Source organism: Oncorhynchus gorbuscha, linkage group LG10 (assembly GCF_021184085.1).
Source record: "Oncorhynchus gorbuscha isolate QuinsamMale2020 ecotype Even-year linkage group LG10, OgorEven_v1.0, whole genome shotgun sequence".
NCBI classification, from domain to species: domain Eukaryota; kingdom Metazoa; phylum Chordata; class Actinopteri; order Salmoniformes; family Salmonidae; genus Oncorhynchus; species Oncorhynchus gorbuscha.
Genome location: NC_060182.1, coordinates 96,187,604 through 96,207,566, shown reverse-complemented (window position 1 = coordinate 96,207,566; position 19,963 = coordinate 96,187,604). Strand labels below are relative to the sequence as shown.

Below are 19,963 nucleotides of genomic sequence, written 5' to 3'. Positions count from 1 at the left end.
AATACACTGGCACAGAGAGACAGGAAACACAGGGATAAATACACTGGTAGAGAGAGACAGGAAACACAGGGATAAATACACTGGCACAAAGAGACAGGAAACACAGGGATAAATACACTGGCACAAAGAGACAGGAAACACAGGGATAAATACACTGGTAGAGAGAGACAGGAAACACAGGGATAAATACACTGGTACAGAGAGACAGGAAACACAGGGATAAATACACTGGTAGAGAGAGACAGGAAACACAGGGATAAATACACTGGTACAGAGAGACAGGAAACACAGGGATAAATACACTGGTAGAGAGAGACAGGAAACACAGGGATAAATACACTGGTAGAGAGAGACAGGAAACACAGGGATAAATACACTGGATAAATACACTGGCACAAAGAGACAGGAAACACAGGGATAAATACACTGGTAGAGAGAGACAGGAAACACAGGGATAAATACACTGGTAGAGAGAGACAGGAAACACAGGGATAAATACACTGGCACAGAGAGACAGGAAACACAGGGATAAATACACTGGCACAAAGAGACAGGAAACACAGGGATAAATACACTGGCACAAAGAGACAGGAAACACAGGGATAAATACACTGGTAGAGAGAGACAGGAAACACAGGGATAAATACACTGGCAGAGAGAGACAGGAAACACAGGGATAAATACACTGGTACAGAGAGACAGGAAACACAGGGATAAATACACTGGTAGAGAGAGACAGGAAACACAGGGATAAATACACTGGCACAGAGAGACAGGAAACACAGGGATAAATACACTGGTAGAGAGAGACAGGAAACACAGGGATAAATACACTGGTAGAGAGAGACAGGAAACACAGGGATAAATACACTGGTAGAGAGAGACAGGAAACACAGGGATAAATACACTGGTAGAGAGAGACAGGAAACACAGGGATAAATACACTGGTAGAGAGAGACAGGAAACACAGGGATAAATACACTGGTAGAGAGAGACAGGAAACACAGGGATAAATACACTGGTAGAGAGAGACAGGAAACACAGGGATAAATACACTGGTAGAGAGAGACAGGAAACACAGGGATAAATACACTGGTAGAGAGAGACAGGAAACACAGGGATAAATACACTGGTAGAGAGAGACAGGAAACACAGGGATAAATACACTGGATAAATACAGAGAGAGACAGGAAACACAGGGATAAATACACTGGTAGAAAGAGACAGGAAACACAGGGATAAATACACTGGTAGAGAGAGACAGGAAACACAGGGATAAATACACTGGTAGAGAGAGACAGGAAACACAGGGATAAATACACTGGTACAGAGAGACAGGAAACACAGGGATAAATACACTGGTAGAGAGAGACAGGAAACACAGGGATAAATACACTGGCACAAAGAGACAGGAAACACAGGGATAAATACACTGGCACAAAGAGACAGGAAACACAGGGATAAATACACTGGTAGAGAGAGACAGGAAACACAGGGATAAATACACTGGTAGAGAGAGACAGGAAACACAGGGATAAATACACTGGTACAGAGAGGCAGGAAACACAGGGATAAATACACTGGTACAGAGAGACAGGAAACACAGGGATAAATACACTGGTAGAGAGAGACAGGAAACACAGGGATAAATACACTGGTAGAGAGAGACAGGAAACACAGGGATAAATACACTGGTACAGAGAGACAGGAAACACAGGGATAAATACACTGGTAGAGAGAGACAGGAAACACAGGGATAAATACACTGGCACAAAGAGACAGGAAACACAGGGATAAATACACTGGTACAGAGAGACAGGAAACACAGGGATAAATACACTGGTAGAGAGAGACAGGAAACACAGGGATAAATACACTGGCACAGAGAGACAGGAAACACAGGGATAAATACACTGGTAGAAGAGACAGGAAACACAGGGATAAATACACTGGTAGAGAGAGACAGGAAACACAGGGATAAATACACTGGTAGAAGAGACAGGAAACACAGGGATAAATACACTGGTTGAGAGAGGCAGGAAACACAGGGATAAATACACTGGTACAGAGAGACAGGAAACACAGGGATAAATACACTGGTAGAGAGAGACAGGAAACACAGGGATAAATACACTGGTAGAGAGAGACAGGAAACACAGGGATAAATACACTGGTAGAGAGAGACAGGAAACACAGGGATAAATACACTGGTAGAGAGAGACAGGAAACACAGGGATAAATACACTGGTAGAGAGAGACAGGAAACACAGGGATAAATACACTGGTAGAGAGAGACAGGAAACACAGGGATAAATACACTGGTAGAGAGAGACAGGAAACACAGGGATAAATACACTGGTAGAGAGAGACAGGAAACACAGGGATAAATACACTGGTACAGAGAGACAGGAAACACAGGGATAAATACACTGGTAGAGAGAGACAGGAAACACAGGGATAAATACACTGGCACAAAGAGACAGGAAACACAGGGATAAATACACTCACAAAGAGACAGGAAACACAGGGATAAATACACTGGCACAAAGAGACAGGAAACACAGGGATAAATACACTGGTAGAGAGAGACAGGAAACACAGGGATTACACTGGTAGAGAGAGACAGGAAACACAGGGATAAATACACTGGTAGAGAGAGACAGGAAACACAGGGATGTTTTACACTGGTACAGAGAGGCAGGAAACACAGGGATTCACTGGTACAGAGAGACAGGAAACACAGGGATAAATACACTGGTAGAGAGAGACAGGAAACACAGGGATAAATACACTGGTAGAGAGAGACAGGAAACACAGGGATAAATACACTGGTAGAGAGAGACAGGAAACACAGGGATAAATACACTGGTAGAGAGAGACAGGAAACACAGGGATAAATACACTGGTTAGAGAGAGACAGGAAACACAGGGATAAATACACTGGTAGAGAGAGACAGGAAACACAGGGATAAATACACTGGTAGAGAGAGACAGGAAACACATTTTGGGGATAAATACACTGGTAGAGAGAGACAGGAAACACAGGGATAAATACATTTTTAGAGAGAGACAGGAAACACAGGGATAAATTACACTGGTAGAGAGAGACAGGAAACACAGGGATAAATACACTGGTAGAGAGAGACAGGAAACACAGGGATAAATACACTGGTAGAGAGAGACAGGAAACACAGGGATAAATACACTGGTAGAGAGAGACAGGAAACACAGGGATAAATACATTAATTTAGAGAGACATGAAACACAGGGATAAATACACTGGTAGAGAGAGACAGGAAACACAGGGATAAATACACTGGTAGAGAGAGACAGGAAACACAGGGATAAATACACTGGCCCAGAGAGACAGGAAACACAGGGATAAATACACTGGTACAGAGAGACAGGAAAACAGGGATAAATACACTGGTAGAGAGAGACAGGAAACACAGGGATAAATACACTGGTAGAGAGAGACAGGAAACACAGGGATAAATACACTGGTAGAGAGAGACAGGAAACACAGGGATAAATACACTGGTAGAGAGAGACAGGAAACACAGGGATAAATACACTGGTAGAGAGAGACAGGAAACACAGGGATAAATACACTGGTACAGAGAGACAGGAAACACAGGGATAAATACACTTAGAGAGAGACAGGAAACACAGGGATAAATACACTGGTAGAGAGAGACAGGAAACACAGGGATAAATACACTGGTAGAGAGAGACAGGAAACACAGGGATAAATACACTGGTAGAGAGAGACAGGAAACACAGGGATAAATACACTGGTAGAGAGAGACAGGAAACACAGGGATAAATACACTGGTAGAGAGAGACAGGAAACACAGGGATAAATACACTGGTAGAGAGAGACAGGAAACACAGGGATAAATACACTGGTAGAGAGAGACAGGAAACACAGGGATAAATACACTGGTAGAGAGAGACAGGAAACACAGGGATAAATACACTGGTAGAGAGAGACAGGAAACACAGGGATAAATACACTGGCCCAGAGAGACAGGAAACACAGGGATAAATACACTGGCACAGAGAGACAGGAAACACAGGGATAAATACACTGGTAGAGAGAGACAGGAAACACAGGGATAAATACACTGGTAGAGAGAGACAGGAAACACAGGGATAAATACACTGGTAGAGAGAGACAGGAAACACAGGGATAAATACACTGGTAGAGAGAGACAGGAAACACAGGGATAAATACACTGGTAGAGAGAGACAGGAAACACAGGGATAAATACACTGGTAGAGAGAGACAGGAAACACAGGGATAAATACACTGGTATAGAGAGACAGGAAACACAGGGATAAATACACTGGTAGAGAGAGACAGGAAACACAGGGATAAATACACTGGTAGAGAGAGACAGGAAACACAGGGATAAATACACTGGTAGAGAGAGACAGGAAACACAGGGATAAATACACTGGTACAGAGAGACAGGAAACACAGGGATAAATACACTGGTACAGAGAGACAGGAAACACAGGGATAAATACACTGGTATAGAGAGACAGGAAACACAGGGATAAATACACTGGTATAGAGATATTGGTATCCTTTAGTAGTGGTTTCTTTACAGCAATTCCACCATGAAGGCCTGATTCACACAGTCTCCTCTGAACAGTTGATGTTGAGATGTCTGTTACTTGAACTCTGAAGCATTTATTTGGGCTGCAATTTCTGAGGCTGGTATAACTCTAATGAACTTATCCTCTATAGCAGAGGTAACTCTCGGTCTTCCATTCCTGTGGCGGTCCTCATGACAGCCAGGTAACTCTAATGAACTTATCCTCTACAGCAGAGGTAACTCTGGGTCTTCCATTCCTGTGGCGGTCCTCATGACAGCCAGGTAACTCTAATGAACTTATCCTCTACAGCAGAGGTAACTCTGGGTCTTCCTTTCCTGTGGCGGTCCTCATAAGAGCCAGTTTCATCATAGCGCTTGATGGTTTTGGCGACTGCACTTGAAGAATTTTTCAAAGTTCTTGAAATGTTCCGTATTGACTGACCTTCATGTCTTAAAGTAATGATGGTCTGTCGTTTCTCTCTGCTTATTGGAGCTGTTCTTGCCATAATATGGACTTGGCCTTTACCAAATAGGGCTATCCCCCCCCACCTTGTCACAACACAACTGATTGGCTCAAATGCATTAAGAGGAAATACATTCCACAAATTAACTTTTAACAAGACACACCTGTTCATTGAAATCTATTCCAGGTGACTACCTCGTGAAGCTTGTTGAGAGAATGCCAAGAGTGTGCAAAGCTGTCATCAAGGCAAAGGGTGGCTATTTGAAGAATCACAAATATAAAATATATTTAGATTTAACACTTGGTTACTACATTATTCCATATGTGTTATGTCACAGTTTTGAAGTCTTTCTACAATGTAGACGGTAGTCAAAATAAAGAAAAACCCTGGAATGAGTAGGTGTGTCCTAACTTTTGACTGGTACTGTCCACTGAATATAAACGTAACATGCAATACTCTTCCTCCTTCAGCACCTCATACTCTTCCTCTTTCAGCACCTCATACTCTTCCTCCTTCAGTGGTTTAACAGAGTGAAACATACTATATCTCTGGTGTGAATGGTGTGAAGGGCACCTCATACTCTTCCTCCTTCAGTGGTTTAACAGAGTGAAACATACTATATCTCTGGTGTGAAGGGCACCACATACTCTTCCTCCTTCAGTGGTTTAACAGAGTGAAACATACTATATCTCTGGTGTGAAGGGCACCTCATACTCTTCCTCCTTCAGTGGTTTAACAGAGTGAAACATACTATATCTCTGCTGTGAAGGGCACGGATGAATTCAGACCTACTTCATATGCTGGAGGCCCCATACAGAGGTGTCACGCTGAGTTCTCCTGGGGGGCCTCATGGGAACCTCTGCCTTGGGTTTGAGGATTCAGAAGCTCCAGGGGATTAGAGGCTGGCAGCAAAGCGGTGCCCAGTTGAGGAGGCAGGACTGTGGGGAAGGTCCTCGGACTGACGGGGCATCCCTGGATCTCACAACGGAGCGGACTAAGGCAGGTCCTAAAGGCACAACATGGGGTTATTTAAAGTTACTACTAAAGTCTTACAGCACCAGTCCTCTGCTTTAGACCTATGTCTGTTACCCACAACAGTCCGGGCTTAGTCCTCTCAGGACATCTCTCGTAATGAATCTGTCATTTGGTTACTGTATTCTATAGAAATGATAGCAACCAAATATATTATGTGTGTCGCTTGGATTCTTATTTGCATCCAAAACATTTGTGTTTTTATTTAACTAGGCAAGTCAGTTAAGAACAAATTCTTATTTACAATGACGACCTAGCCTGGCCAAACCCTGGACGACTCAGGGCCAATTGTGCGCCGCCCTAAGGGACTCCCAATTACGTCCGGTTGTGATACAGCCTGGAATCGAACCAGACGCATCTAGCACTGAGATGTAGTGCCTTAGACCGCTGATCTACTCGGGAGCCCCAACACATTGCTGTGTTGTATGATGTATGTGTGATACATTACAGCCCAGTATAACAGATGTGTAGGGTGATTGCAGACATGAATGGGTATCCATTAGACCATATCAATGGCATGTAAGAAACAGTAACCACACAATAACAGACAATATCAATGGCATTGAACATCATATTTTATGTTGTGGGAAATGGTTCATATGATTCTGTTTATATGCCATTTTCCTATGTTATGGGCTTTAAAATGTAGGTGAGAAAAATAGTATCCTATTTGAAAACAGATTATTCTGGGCGATTGTGGTGGAGATGGGTACCCCCAAAACACCCCCTCCCTTTAAGCGAGCAGTCTTGAGAAGCGAGTGCGAATTAACCCATAACACATTGTAACAACATTAGGCTACTCGTTCCATTTCCTACCCCTCTCGCTCAATTTCCAGGGGAGGTCCCTTAAAATAGACCGACCTCCTCCACCGATCTGTCATATTTTTTTTTGTTTACAACCACAACACACACACACACACACCCGCCGCGGTAAACGGTAAACGGTAAACGTTACCGCAGCGAGCATTGAATTAAAAACGACCGACCTCGAACCATCCCGCACAATTTTAAACGTTGATCTATATATGTCTTAGATAATACACTGGTGTTTTTGTCGTTATATTTCGAATAAGCTATACACTGTACATTTGGTGGTGAGAGTTAGATCTCACATCTAAAATAATGTACAGATAGTTGCTATGGATGGTGGTGATGCTTATTTCTTTCGAGAGGTGAGAGAGATGAGGGGGGGGGAGACAGCGGAAAACAACAAAGGATGCTGTGTAAATATAGCTACAGACTCCTTCGTCCACAGTCTCCTTCTGCCATTAGAGAAAATTCCCGCAATTCAACTTAGAAAAAAAAAACTCACCCTTTTCTTCTTTTGTGGTTTTATTGTCCTGTCAGCAAGGCGGGCCTCTGCGCCATCGATTCTCTCTCAGTGGTCTTTTGAGATGCTAAGAGGAGGGGTGGGACTGGGGTGGGTGCGCGAAACAAGAGTGAGAGAGAGAGCCGACCAGAACACAAAAGGTAGAAAACAGTAGAAGGCAGCAATGTGGCCCAGCTGCCGCTACGTCCTTCAGTGGTGAAGAAGAGATGTGGCCCAGCTGCCGCTACGTCCTTCACTGGTGAAGAAGAGATGGGAATGCTGCATGTTCTCTCTCTCTTGTTTGCTCCTGTCATCATGCGGACGTTCTACAAACGCTGCTTTAAATATCCCAAGCTCTCTTGGATAATTTTCGGAGCTATTTCATTATGCATGTATGAGGACTACGGAAAGCCAATGGAAATACCTGTCCTCTAAAGATCTGACTTGCCCAGTTAAATAAAGGTTAAATAAAAAAATATATATATCATTTTCATAGACCTATAATTCAGCTAGCGGTCTGATTTCTCATATATTCCAGTCGCGACGGTCTAAAATCATATCATGTTGCATACATTTACAATGAATGATTCGTTAAACGGCATCAATGACATTTGAAACATTTCCACATGTAAAATGTCCAGAAATGGCCTTGTGAGAAAATAAATTACCCATGCAGCTAATTAATATAATAATAATAATATATGCTATTTAGCAGACGCTTTTATCCAAAGCAGACGCTTTTATCCAAAGCGACTTACAGACAAGTGTGCATACATTCTATGTATGGGTGGTCCCGGGGATCGAACCCACTACCCTGGCGTTACAAGCGCCATGCTCTACCAACTGAGCTACAGAAGGACCACGATTAAAACATCGTCAAATAGCCACTGACGGACAGGCCTTACCCCCATAATAAACCAAACGATATATGACTGAAATAATGCATCAATAAGTGCACATTCATATTTCAGTAAAGATCATTGAACTTCCCCTGATAAATATTATTTCCAAAGTGAGCATCAAACTTCTCATTGATGCGAAAAATTACTAATTAAAAAGAAACAACCATTAGTATACCATTCTGTCAATATCCCTAAGGTTCTTACAATATAAACAATATAAACAATATTAAAAGAAATGTCCTCTCACTGTCAACTGCGTTTATTTTCAGCAAACTTAACATGTGTAAATATTTGTATGAACATAAGATTTAACAACTGAGACAAACTCAACAAGTTCCACAGACATGTGACTAACAGAAATTGAATGTGTCCCTGAACAGGGGGGGGGGGGTCAAAATCAAAAGTCAGTATCTGGTGTGGCCACCAGCTGCATTAAGTACTGCAGTGCATCTCCTCCTCATGGACTGCACCAGATTTGCCAGTTCTTGCTGTGAGATGTTACCCCACTCTTCCACCAAGGCACCTGCGAGTTCCCGGACATTTCTGGTGGGAATGGCCCTAGCCCTCACCCTCCGATCCAACAGGTCCCAGACGTGCTCAATGGGATTGAGATCCGGGCCCTTCACTGGCCACGGCAGAACACTAACTGTATTACAGGAAATCACACACAGAATGATCATTGTGGCTGGTGGCATTGTCATGCTGGAGGGTCATGTCAGGATGAGCCTGCAGGAAGGGTACCACGAGGGAGGAGGATGTCTTCCCTGTAACGCACAGCGATGAGAATGCCTCATGATGCTGTGACACACCGCTCCAGACCATGACGGACCCTCCACCTCGATCCCGCTCCAGAGTACAGGCCCCGATGTGAAGCTCATTCCTTAATTCTTAGTCTGTAAGATGTTAGTGTCTTAACAACCGTTCCACAGGTGCCTGTTCATGATGTTTATGGTTCATTGAACAAACATGGAAAACAGTGTTTAAACCCTTTACAATGAAGATCTGTGAAGTTATTTGGATTTTAATTTATTTTTACAAATGATCGTTGACAAGACAGGGTCCTGAAAAAGGGGACTTTTTGTGTTTTTTTTTTGTTTCTGAGTTTAGTAGGACATCAAAGTAGGCCACAGTGGACAAGTCCTCTCCATAGGAGTACAGAACATTAAACACAAAAACCCAGAGTTTTTCTTGCTGTTTTTATTTTATTTAAGTAAAGACAAAATACATCTTCATAAAGGAGGGGGGAAACAATTTTAAATACAAAAAAAAAAAAATCACACTTCACCCCATCCTACTAGAAAAGTTCTCATCGAGACACCTTATAAAATAGTATAATGTCCAGGACTCATAACATAATTCAACCCTTCTCTATTCCTATCAAACCCCCCCCCCCCCCCCCTTCCGTCACAGATTGGTCACGTTCCAGGCAGACTACGTTGCAGAAGTCGCACTGCATCAACCAATGTCATTGACTACGCAGTTGTCATCAGATTGCTGTATTGTAATGGATGTGGTTAGGTGACATGTTAAACACCAAACCAGATGTGTTGCCATCTGGCTTGAGTCTGCAGTGCAGTCCGCCTGGAACTAGAGGCTGTAGGTCTCATTTCCCAGCCTGTTGGGCCTGTCGTCGCAGCAACACGTAAATCTTCTCCTTGATCCAGTCCTTGTTGTACGGCTGGTACGTCTGTGTGTCGGCACGGTACCTAGAGGAGACAGACGGAACGATTTATTAAAACATGGGCTGGTACGTCTGTGTGTCGGCACGGTACCTAGGAGACAGACGGAACGATTTATTAAAACATGGGCTGGTACGTCTGTGTCCACACGGTACCTAGAGGAGACAGATGGAACGATTTATTAAAACATGGGCTGGTACGTCTGTGTGTCGGCACGGTACCTAGGAGGAGACAGATGTAACGATTTATTAAAACATGGGCTGGTACGTCTGTGTCCACACGGTACCTAGAGGAGACAGATGGAATGATTCATTAAAACATGGGCTGGTACGTTTGTGTGTCCACACGGTACCTAGAGGAGACAGATGGAACGATTTATTAAAACATGAGATGGAACGATTTATTAAAACATGGGCTGGTACGTCTGTGTCCACACGGTACCTAGAGGAGACAGATGGAACGATTCATTAAAACATGGGCTGGTACGTCTGTGTCCACACGGTACCTAGAGGAGACAGAGAGACTGAGTGTCCCCATCAAAATTGAGCCTTATGAGGCGATAGAAATCCTCAACCCTAGGATGTTTCTAACTTAGGTGACACTTTACTTAATACCTGCAGATCTAACACTGGTGTTACAGTGAACTATAAGACATTATAGGCATTCATAATACCCTTACAACAATACCCTTACAACAACTGTAACGCAAATTAAAACCAGGTTATTAATAAATACATTTTTTAAAAATTTAAATTTTTAAAATAATGTGATAAAAATTTGATATCGTTCAGACAAGACTCATTCAGACGAAAGAACAACAACTAGGACTGGGAGACGTTCCAGGTTGCCTACACAGACAAGTTGCAACACCTCCTGGAACGCCCCCAGACTTACACCAAACAGCTGAGGTCAGCCAGGTCGTCGATGAAGTCAAACAGTTGACTGATGTCATAGGTGATGGATGGACTGTTTGGGTTCATTCTCTTTAGGTGTTCCTCGTACATCTTACACACACCTGGAAAAGAGATTTATAGATTAGTGATAAGTTTAACCTGATTGACCATCTAACAGCATTTTTTTTTTAAATGTTCCAGCACGTTGTTGTTTATTTTGCTCAGTGGGTCAGTAGTCTCACAGACTATGTGGGTTCTATATCCTTCTCTGTCAGTTTAGTTAATAATATAATAATAATATATGCCATTTAGCAGACGCTTTTATCCAAAGCGACTTACAGTCATGTGTGCATACATTCTATGTATGGGTGGTCCCGGGGATCGAACCCACTACCCTGGCATTACAAGCGCCATGCTCTACCAACTGAGCTACAGAAGGACCACAGTTGGTTGTCAATTTTACCTTCCATGCACTCGTTGACTGATTCATAGTCAGCATACGTCCGTCCCTCTGGTCTCTTGGTGGGCTGGACCAACAAGATCGTGTGAGACTGCAACAACAACACACGATCTCATGTTATTGGTTACATGCATCCTAAACAACACACGATCTCATGTTATTGGTTACATGCATCCTAAACAACACAGGTGTAGACTAACAGTGAAATGCATCCTAAACAACACAGGTGTAGACTAACAGTGAAAAGCTGATTTACGGGCCCTTTCCAACAATGCAGAGAGGGAAAAAAGATTTTAAAAAGAACGAGGAACAAATACACAATGAGTGCATCAAGTGTGGAAAATGCAGGCTAGACATCAGGCAAAAACAACATATGGCAAAACGCATGTGCATCTGATGGACATATGGCATAAAAGGCACCGCATGATCAATCTGACGTCTGCATTGGCCATTGAGCATTTACAATCATACGGCCTCTGTAGAAATCAGGCCATTCATACTTCTGGTCCTTCACGGAGCAGCACAGAGCTGTTGTCAAGGAAGTGAGTTTGTGTTTATACAGGACCTCCCGCTCCCACCAACCGATCATGTCTTACAGGCTGACGACACCACTTGCGTCACGCGTGCGTGAGCGTAGCAAAATAAATTTAGAAATCTACATTATTCAATTATTGCACCCACACTGCTCGAACATGCCAACGAACATCTGCCTTGCCAAGGGATAAAATAGTCAGTTATATTTCTGACGCAGATCTCGCTGCAAGTCCTGCCTCTCCCATCTCCTCATTGGTTTATAGAAGCAGGTACCCATGTGCCATCTCCTCATTGGTTATACCCACGTGGGTGACATAGACGAACAAGGCCAGTATCGGTAATGCACCTAATTTATGAAAGTTGCCAATCGCAATATAAAGTCAAGAGAAGAAAAAGCCTGGAAAGAAGAGAGATGACTACAAACGATTCGGTTGACCGTTTTATGTGTGGATTAATTGGCGGATTAGAGGACCTTGTGCATTTCAGGTAAAATAACAACTAAATGTTTATATCCCAGAACAAATGTGCTAGCAACAGAAAGCTATCTAAATAGGACAAATTAGCTAGCAAGTGCAAGCTAGCTAGCTAAATTGCCATAAAATGTTTAATGCTTTTCGACCTGTCCCCAAATGAATAGAATTGGTTCAGTTTGTTTTGATATTTTAACCTGCATGTTGTGATCGTGTTAGGTGTGGGGGATAAAATAAATATATGCATGATGGCGCACATGCGCAGCCGGGTTTGGTTTCCGTGTTACGCCTCTTCTCCCACCCCTTATCTGAGATATCTATGAAAGCCCTCATCCTCCACATACAACACCCGTTCTGCCAGTCACATTCTGTTAAAGGTCCCCAAAGCACACACATCCCTGGGTCGCTCCTCTTTTCAGTTCACTGCAGCTACCGACTGGAACGAGCTGCAACAAACACTCAAACGGGGACAGTTTTATCTCCATCTCCTCATTCAGACTCAATCATGGACACTCTTACTGACAGTTGAGGCTGCTTTGCGTGATGTATTGTTGTCTCTACCTTCTTGCCCTTTGTGCTGTTGTCTGTGCCCAATAATGTTTGTACCATGTTTTGGGCTGCTACCATGTTGGGCTGCTGCCATGCTGTGTTGTCATCTTAGGCCTCTCTTTATGTAGTGGTGTCTCTCGTCGTGATGTGTGTTTTGTCCTATATTCCCATCCCCCAAGGAGGCCGTCATTGTAAATAAGAATTTGTTCTTAACTGACTTCCCTAGTTAAATGAAAAATAACTACAAAAATGTTAATGTGGAGCGATACGGAACCCCAGGCCACACCCCGCAGACCCCAGGCCACACCCCTCAGACCCCAGGAACCCCAGGCCACAGGCCCCAGCAGACCCCAGGCCACACCCCAGACCTCAGACCCCAGGCCCACACAGACCTCAGGCCAGACCCCAGGCCACACCCCGCAGACCTCAGGCCACACCCCGCAGACCTCAGGCCACACCCCGCAGACCTCAGGCCACACCCCGCAGACCTCAGGCCACACCCCGCAGACCTCAGGCCACACCCCGCAGACCTCAGGCCACACCCCGCAGACCTCAGGCCACACCCCGCAGACCTCAGGCCACATTTTTTGGAGCAAGCATAAAAATAGCTTTTTTTTTGCCGCAGAAATCCGACATTGGGCTGAATGAGACGCAGCCCATGCAACAACAAAAAATATCTGTAGTTTAAATTTACAGATGAAGATAAAAAAATACATTTAAAAAACATGTTTTATTAGATTGATTTTTATCCTTAAAATCTATTGATGTCAACGCCTATGCAGCCTGAATGGAACCGGTCCAGAGGGATAAGGGGTGTATAGACGATGATCAGTTGGTACAACGCGGCGATCAGTTGGTACGACGCGGCGATCAGTTGGTACGACGCGGCGATCAGTTGGTACGACGCGGCGATCAGTTGGTACGACGCGGCGATCAGTTGGTACGACGCGAGCACTTATTTCAAAAGGAAACGATAGACATGCTGCTGTTTTAATATGGTGAAACGCCTCTCATTTTACTACGGGTCCGTCGTGGTTCAGTGTAGCCGAGTTACGCTAATATATTTGAGACCAGTATATTGCATTTAAAATGTACTCTTTTGACTTAATAAGTAAAATATATTTTGGGAGTAGTAAAACAGGGAAACAACGAGTGCCAGACAGGTCTCAATAGAACATACCAGTGGCGTGCTTCATTTACAACCTAAATGATTGGGAACATCTGGTTATTATCAGTGTTTGGAAAACATGGAGCTCGTTGATAATACAGACCATGGGGGGGGCGCCTCTTCACACACAGTTATTTGTCAAAAGGTCCGCGGTGAGTCTGTGCAGGCTATGCGATTTAATACGGAGAGAAGTTTATAGTATATTTAATTACTGTTCAACTCTGGGTGGTTCAAGCCCTGAATTCTGATTGGCTGACAGCTGTGGTATATCAGACGGTACACCACGTGTTTAAGAAACCATTTTATTTTTACTGCTCTAATTACGTTGGTAACCAGTTTATGATAGCAATAAGGCACCTCTGGGGTTTGTGGTATATGGCTAATATACCACGGCTAAGGGCTGTGTCCAGGCACTCCGTAACTAAGAACAGCCCTTAGCCGTGGTATACTGGCCATATACCACACCTCCTCGGGACGTATTGCTTAATTATAGTATTTCTAGTAGCAGCCATATAAACAGACAGAGAAATTAATTGTTCTCACTCCCTGCCAGAACATTCAGATTGTTCTGCCTAACTGGCCTCGTTAACTGATTTGTTAGGATTTCCTTGTGATCAGAACAAAAACACAAACTTATTTTCCTCAACTAGAGATTTAAATAAATGGTGTTTCTTTTGAAAGGGATGTTCCTGGCTGACATGAAAAATACATTTAAAGGCGACAGAGGCACATCTCTTTTATTTACAGTTCTGGTTGCCATGGTTAACACAAAACGCAGGACGTTGAATGCTACCCGACTCGACTCAGTGAAGATACATAAGTAGTACTACAGTATCACAGCCAGGTCAAACATGTGTGTGTTTGCGAGTCAGATTATCCAGTGTCCACAGCAACACTGTCTTTCCCTGTCTCCCCTTCCAGGGGGGGGGGGGGCAGAGGACACCCTGGCCAGGCACCTGGATATACCTGCCCCCCCCCTCTACCTGATACCTGCCTCCATTGGTTCTTTCTCCCCCTCAAGTCACCGAGTTGCCACACACCCAGAAACATGAAGACCATGACATCTTTATGAAAAGCCATCTGCCCAGTCTTAGTACTTTCTACATAGTCATTATGGATATCGTCTGAGCCTGCTGGCCATTGTTACCGCGTTTGCCCTTTCCTTATTAAAAATGACAAATGAAGGAAGAATATGCTTTCAATTTTAAATTAAAGACATTGTTAGAGAATTTAATGTATGCTTTTACACAATCAAATAGTCATTGCCAGTTTTTTTTTCCCTTTCAAAAAATAAATAATTAACAGTCACAGGCTCTCCCCCTTTGTTTGCTTAACCGGGGGGGGGGGGGGGTTCCAAAGGGCACCCTATTCCCTACAACTGTCCCTGTATAATGTACTACATTTGACCAGAGCCTTAAGGGCCTTGGTCAGCATTAGTGCACTATGTATAGGGAATAAGGTGCCTATTGGGGACACAGCCCGTCTGTTGACGAAGCACCCTGAAATCAATCCCTCTCCTCATGGATATCCAAGCATTGGCTTGAGCTACTTTACACCATCGTTAAATCCCTGAGATTAGAAGAAAGGTGGCACAGCGGTCTAAGGCGCTGCATCTCAGTGCTAGAGGCGTCACTGGTTCAAATCCAGGCTGTATCACAACCCGGACGTGATTGAGAGTCCCATAGGGGCGACGCACAATTGGCCCAGCGTCGTCCGGGTTTGGCCGGTCTAGGCCGTCATTGTAAATAAGAATCTGTTCTTAACTGACTTGCCTAGTTAAATAAAGGTTAAAGAAAATGTTTTAAAATTGTGCAAGTCCACACTTTGGGAGAAGGACAATAGATATGCAGCCAATGTTAATGGTCACACCTTTTAGTCATTAGCTTAAAATATACATTAAAAAGGTTTTCTATAAAAGGGTTCAATAATAAGTTGTTGCTGTAGTTGGTAAGACAGAGAAAAGGTTCATTATGGACTTCGAGAAACTTGTGGGAAACACCACCACACTCAGGCAGAAAACAGAATGTTCTATTCTCCACCCAAATGTTCTATTCTCAACCAGAATGTTCTAGAATGTTCTATTCTCCACCAGAATGTTCTATGACTGTTCTATTCTCCAAACAAATGTTCTATTCTCCACCCAAATGTTCTATTCTCCACCCAAATGTTCTATTCTCCACCCAAATGTTCTATTCTCCACCCAAATGTTCTATTCTCAACCAGAATGTTCTATGAATGTTCTATTCTCAACCAGAATGTTCTATGAATGTTCTATTCTCAACCAGAATGTTCTATGAATGTTCTATTCTCCACCAGAATGTTCTATGAATGTTCTATTCTCAAACAGAATGTTCTATTCTCAAACAGAATGTTCTATTCTCAAACAGAATGTTCTATTCTCAAACAGAATGTTCTATTCTCAAACAGAATGTTCTATTCTCAAACAGAATGTTCTATTCTCAAACAGAATGTTCTATTCTCAAACAGAATGTTCTATTCTCAAACAGAATGTTCTATTCTCAACCACAATGTTCTATTCTCAACCACAATGTTCTATTCTCAACCACAATGTTCTATTCTCAACCACAATGTTCTATTCTCAACCACAATGTTCTATTCTCAACCACAATGTTCTATTCTCCACCAGACCCATCTTTTCAACAAATACACCATTTAATTCTCTCTCCATTTACATTTAGATTGTATTCCAGATGAACCACGTCCCATTACAAGAAAAAGATTCCAGTCAGAGTGCAGTATAACTGCAAATACTGCATCCAAATTATTTTATTTTTTAATGCATTACTTTTGTAGTGTAGCCACAGTTACAATGCAGTATAATTGCAGTTACTGTGTCCAAAATACCAGTCGACTGAAGTTACTGCACTTTCAAAACTGCTCTCTTGTTTTGTAAGGGTCCCAGTCATTTATGTAGTAAACACCCCCTCTCCGGTTTATTATATTGTGAACTGTCTGGGACTCCGTTGTTTCCCCTGTTTAGGTCTACTACTCACAGATACTTGACTTAAAGTCAAAAACGAAATTAACTGCAATACACTGGTCTCAAATACATTAGCATAATCAGAATACACAGAACCAAGGTGGCCCCATTGTAAAATGATATGCGGTTCACCACATTAAAACGTGTCCCAGGGCAACATGCTTAGCTCTGCCCACTGGGGCGTGGCTTACGGGGCATTTTTTGAAGTGAGCGCTGGTTATCGTCATATTTCAACCGATCAAGTTGGCTGCATCCATTCCCCTCGGACGGTTAAATGACACGACTCAACATCGCCATCTACCGGCCTTTGAACTAACACGACCTGTGAGTAACGAGTACAACTGTATATATTACTTTGAAGAGCATCAATAAAAATGCTTTAATTTCAGTAACTTAATATTTCTAGACGACCTCAGTCCAAAGTTATGAGCTGGATCATCCTGCAACACAGGACCGAAAGCCAGGCATCTGTTTCGCTACCATCCCCCATTGATACAATTATTGTTGTCGCTAAATAAAAACGTTAGTACTGGAACTAGGCGTAAAACTCGGAATTTAACAGAGACATGTCAATGAACACGCAGACTACAACATCTAGTTGAAGATTAATACAACACCATGTAATATGTCAGACTGGTTTATAACCAAGACATTTAAAAACAACACACTTCGCTAGCTAGCTAGCTAACGCGTTAGCATCCGTTGACTGACATGCACGCAACATTTCAAAAGGCTAGCCAGCAATCAAATATTTTTTTTATTTTTAACTCTGGAAAACCACTTAAACACAAATTTAGATATGCTATTTTAAAACAAACAAAAACTAACCATGTTTTGGATAATTCCTGCACCGAGGTCTTGGCGTAAGTAAGGTATCTTGTTCTACTCGATAGCAGCGTCTCGTCACTAGTTACCACACCCACAAAGTCATAAACCCCGCCTATTTCTAAAAATCTATGTTCTTAAAATTGTAATTAATACCTAACCTTAATAACCACACAGCTAACCGTATGTCTAACTCTAGCCTTAAATTAATAACACAAAGCGAATTATTTTTGTTTTTATGCATTTTTAACATAAAACAAATTTGGACTTTGTGGCTGTACTATCTAGGAAACGGTATCGGCCAAAAAAGTACTTCCGGGTCACGGAATTTCGGTCATTTCAAAATAAAACTCGCCTACGTAATAGTAAAAAAAAGTGTAATTAACCTGTATTTATTCATGATATTCCGTATAAAAAATAATTGTCTAAACATTAACAATCATTCATATTTGTTCATATTAAGTGAAATTTGCATTATATTCAAACTATCTTTGCATTTGCATTAAAACTGACTATCCTACCGATCCTCTACTTTGGCGATGTCATCTAGAAAATGGCTTCCAATACTCTACTCAGCAAACTGGATGCAGTTTATCACAATGCCATCCACTTTGTTACTAAAGCACTTTACACCACCCACCACTGCGACCTGTATGCTCTAGTCGGCTGGCCCTCGCTCCATATTCGTCGCCAGACCCACTGGCTCCAGGTCATCTACAAGTGCATGCTAGGTAAAGCTCCGCCTTATCTCAGTTCACTGGTCACGATGGCAACACCTACCCATAGCATGCGCTCCAGCAGGTGTATCTCACTGATCATCCCTAAAGCCAACACCTCATTTGTAATAATAATATAATATATAATAATTTGGCCGCCTTTCCTTCCAGTTCTCTGCTGCCTGTGACTGGAACGAATTGCAAAAATCGTTGAAGTTGGAGACTTTTATCTCCCTCACCAACTTTAAACATCTGCTATCTTAGCAGCTAACCGATCGCTGCAGCTGTACATAGTCTATCAGTAAATAGCACACCCAATTTACCTACCGCATCCCCATACTGTTTTTATTTATTTACCTTTCTGCTCTTTTGCACACTAAAATAAAGGTGAAATAAAAAATAAAAAATAAAATTAGGCTTTTAAAACATGTTCCAAGGGCAAATCAATGCTCCCAATTCAACCCTTACAACAACAACAAAAAGATTGCAGTTTTAAAACTGCAGTAAAAGCAGTGATGTAAAGTACTTACATAAAAACACTATTAGTACTACTTGTTTTTTTGGGGGTATCTGTACTTTACTATTTATATTTTTTGACAACATTTACTTTTACTTCACTAAATTCCTAAAGAAAATTATGTACTTTTTACTCCATATATTTTTCCTGACACCCAAAAGTACTGGTTACATTTGCAATGCTTAACAGGACAGGAAACACAGTTGAACTGCTTAACAGGACAGGAAACTGCAGTTATACTGCACTCTGACTGCAATATTTTTTCGTAAGGGAATACACTGTATATGAAATACATATTGGCTTACAAAGAGAAAACTATTTTAGGTGCAGAAGTAAAAGTGGGGTTGGGCTTAATCACTAGGTTCTGTAGAATCCATATAGGGTGTTATTTCCTGGGGGACTGACATCTATATGCCCAGCAACACTTTCTACTCCACCCACTCCATTGGTCCCAATGCAATACACTGTAGGCCTACAATACACTGAAGTGATTAGTCACTTCAAAGAATAATGGACTGGCACAACTGTTAACGACCTAAATTAACCTGATGATGAGCCATACTTGTTTACAAACCTAATTTAACCTGATGATAACGATTGTCCTTTAGTAGTGGTTTCTTTGCAGCAATTTGACAACAAAGGCCTGATTCACACAGTCTCCTCTGAACAGATGATGTTGAGATGTGTCTGTTACTTGAACTCTGTGAAGCATTTATTTGGGCTGAAATTTTTGAGGGTGGTAACTCTAATGAACTTATCCTCTGCAGCAGAGGTAACTCTGGGTCTTCCTTTCCGATGGCGGTCCTCATGAGAGCCAGGTAACTAATGAACTTATCCTCT

At 42.4% G+C, this 19,963-nt stretch overlaps 2 protein-coding genes across 2 annotated transcripts in view; both read right to left on the bottom strand.

Moving 5' to 3' along the window:
• The window catches only part of si:ch211-168d23.3 (BRD4-interacting chromatin-remodeling complex-associated protein), a 42,621-nt gene extending 34,871 nt beyond the window's left edge, over positions 1–7,750 (bottom strand). The window contains exons 1-2 of the mRNA XM_046367741.1: positions 7,413–7,750; positions 5,861–6,074 (exon numbers count right to left, since the gene is read on the bottom strand). Of these exons, the coding sequence (XP_046223697.1) occupies positions 5,861–5,881 (21 nt within the window). The 5' untranslated portion in view covers positions 5,882–6,074; positions 7,413–7,750. The remainder of the gene's footprint in view (positions 1–5,860; positions 6,075–7,412) is intronic.
• A 1,743-nt stretch (positions 7,751–9,493) lies between these two features.
• On the bottom strand, positions 9,494–17,997 carry LOC124046814 (enhancer of rudimentary homolog). The gene is made up of 4 exons (XM_046367570.1): positions 17,894–17,997; positions 11,347–11,434; positions 10,885–11,005; positions 9,494–10,017 (listed from the first exon to the last, which is right to left on the bottom strand). Exons 1-4 carry the CDS (start codon positions 17,894–17,896, stop codon positions 9,915–9,917), a joined length of 315 nt encoding a protein of 104 aa, XP_046223526.1. The 5' UTR covers positions 17,897–17,997; the 3' UTR covers positions 9,494–9,914.
• Between the last annotated feature and the right edge of the window lie 1,966 nt (positions 17,998–19,963).

Coding starts and splice junctions, on each gene's coding strand:
- LOC124046814 (XM_046367570.1), bottom strand. Junction 11,006..11,346: donor AGTCAACGAGTGCATGGAAG/GTAAAATTGACA, acceptor TCTCTTTTCCAG/GTGTGTGTAAGATGTACGAG. Junction 10,018..10,884: donor GCTGACCTCAGCTGTTTGGT/GTAAGTCTGGGG, acceptor TGTCTCCTCTAG/GTACCGTGCCGACACACAGA.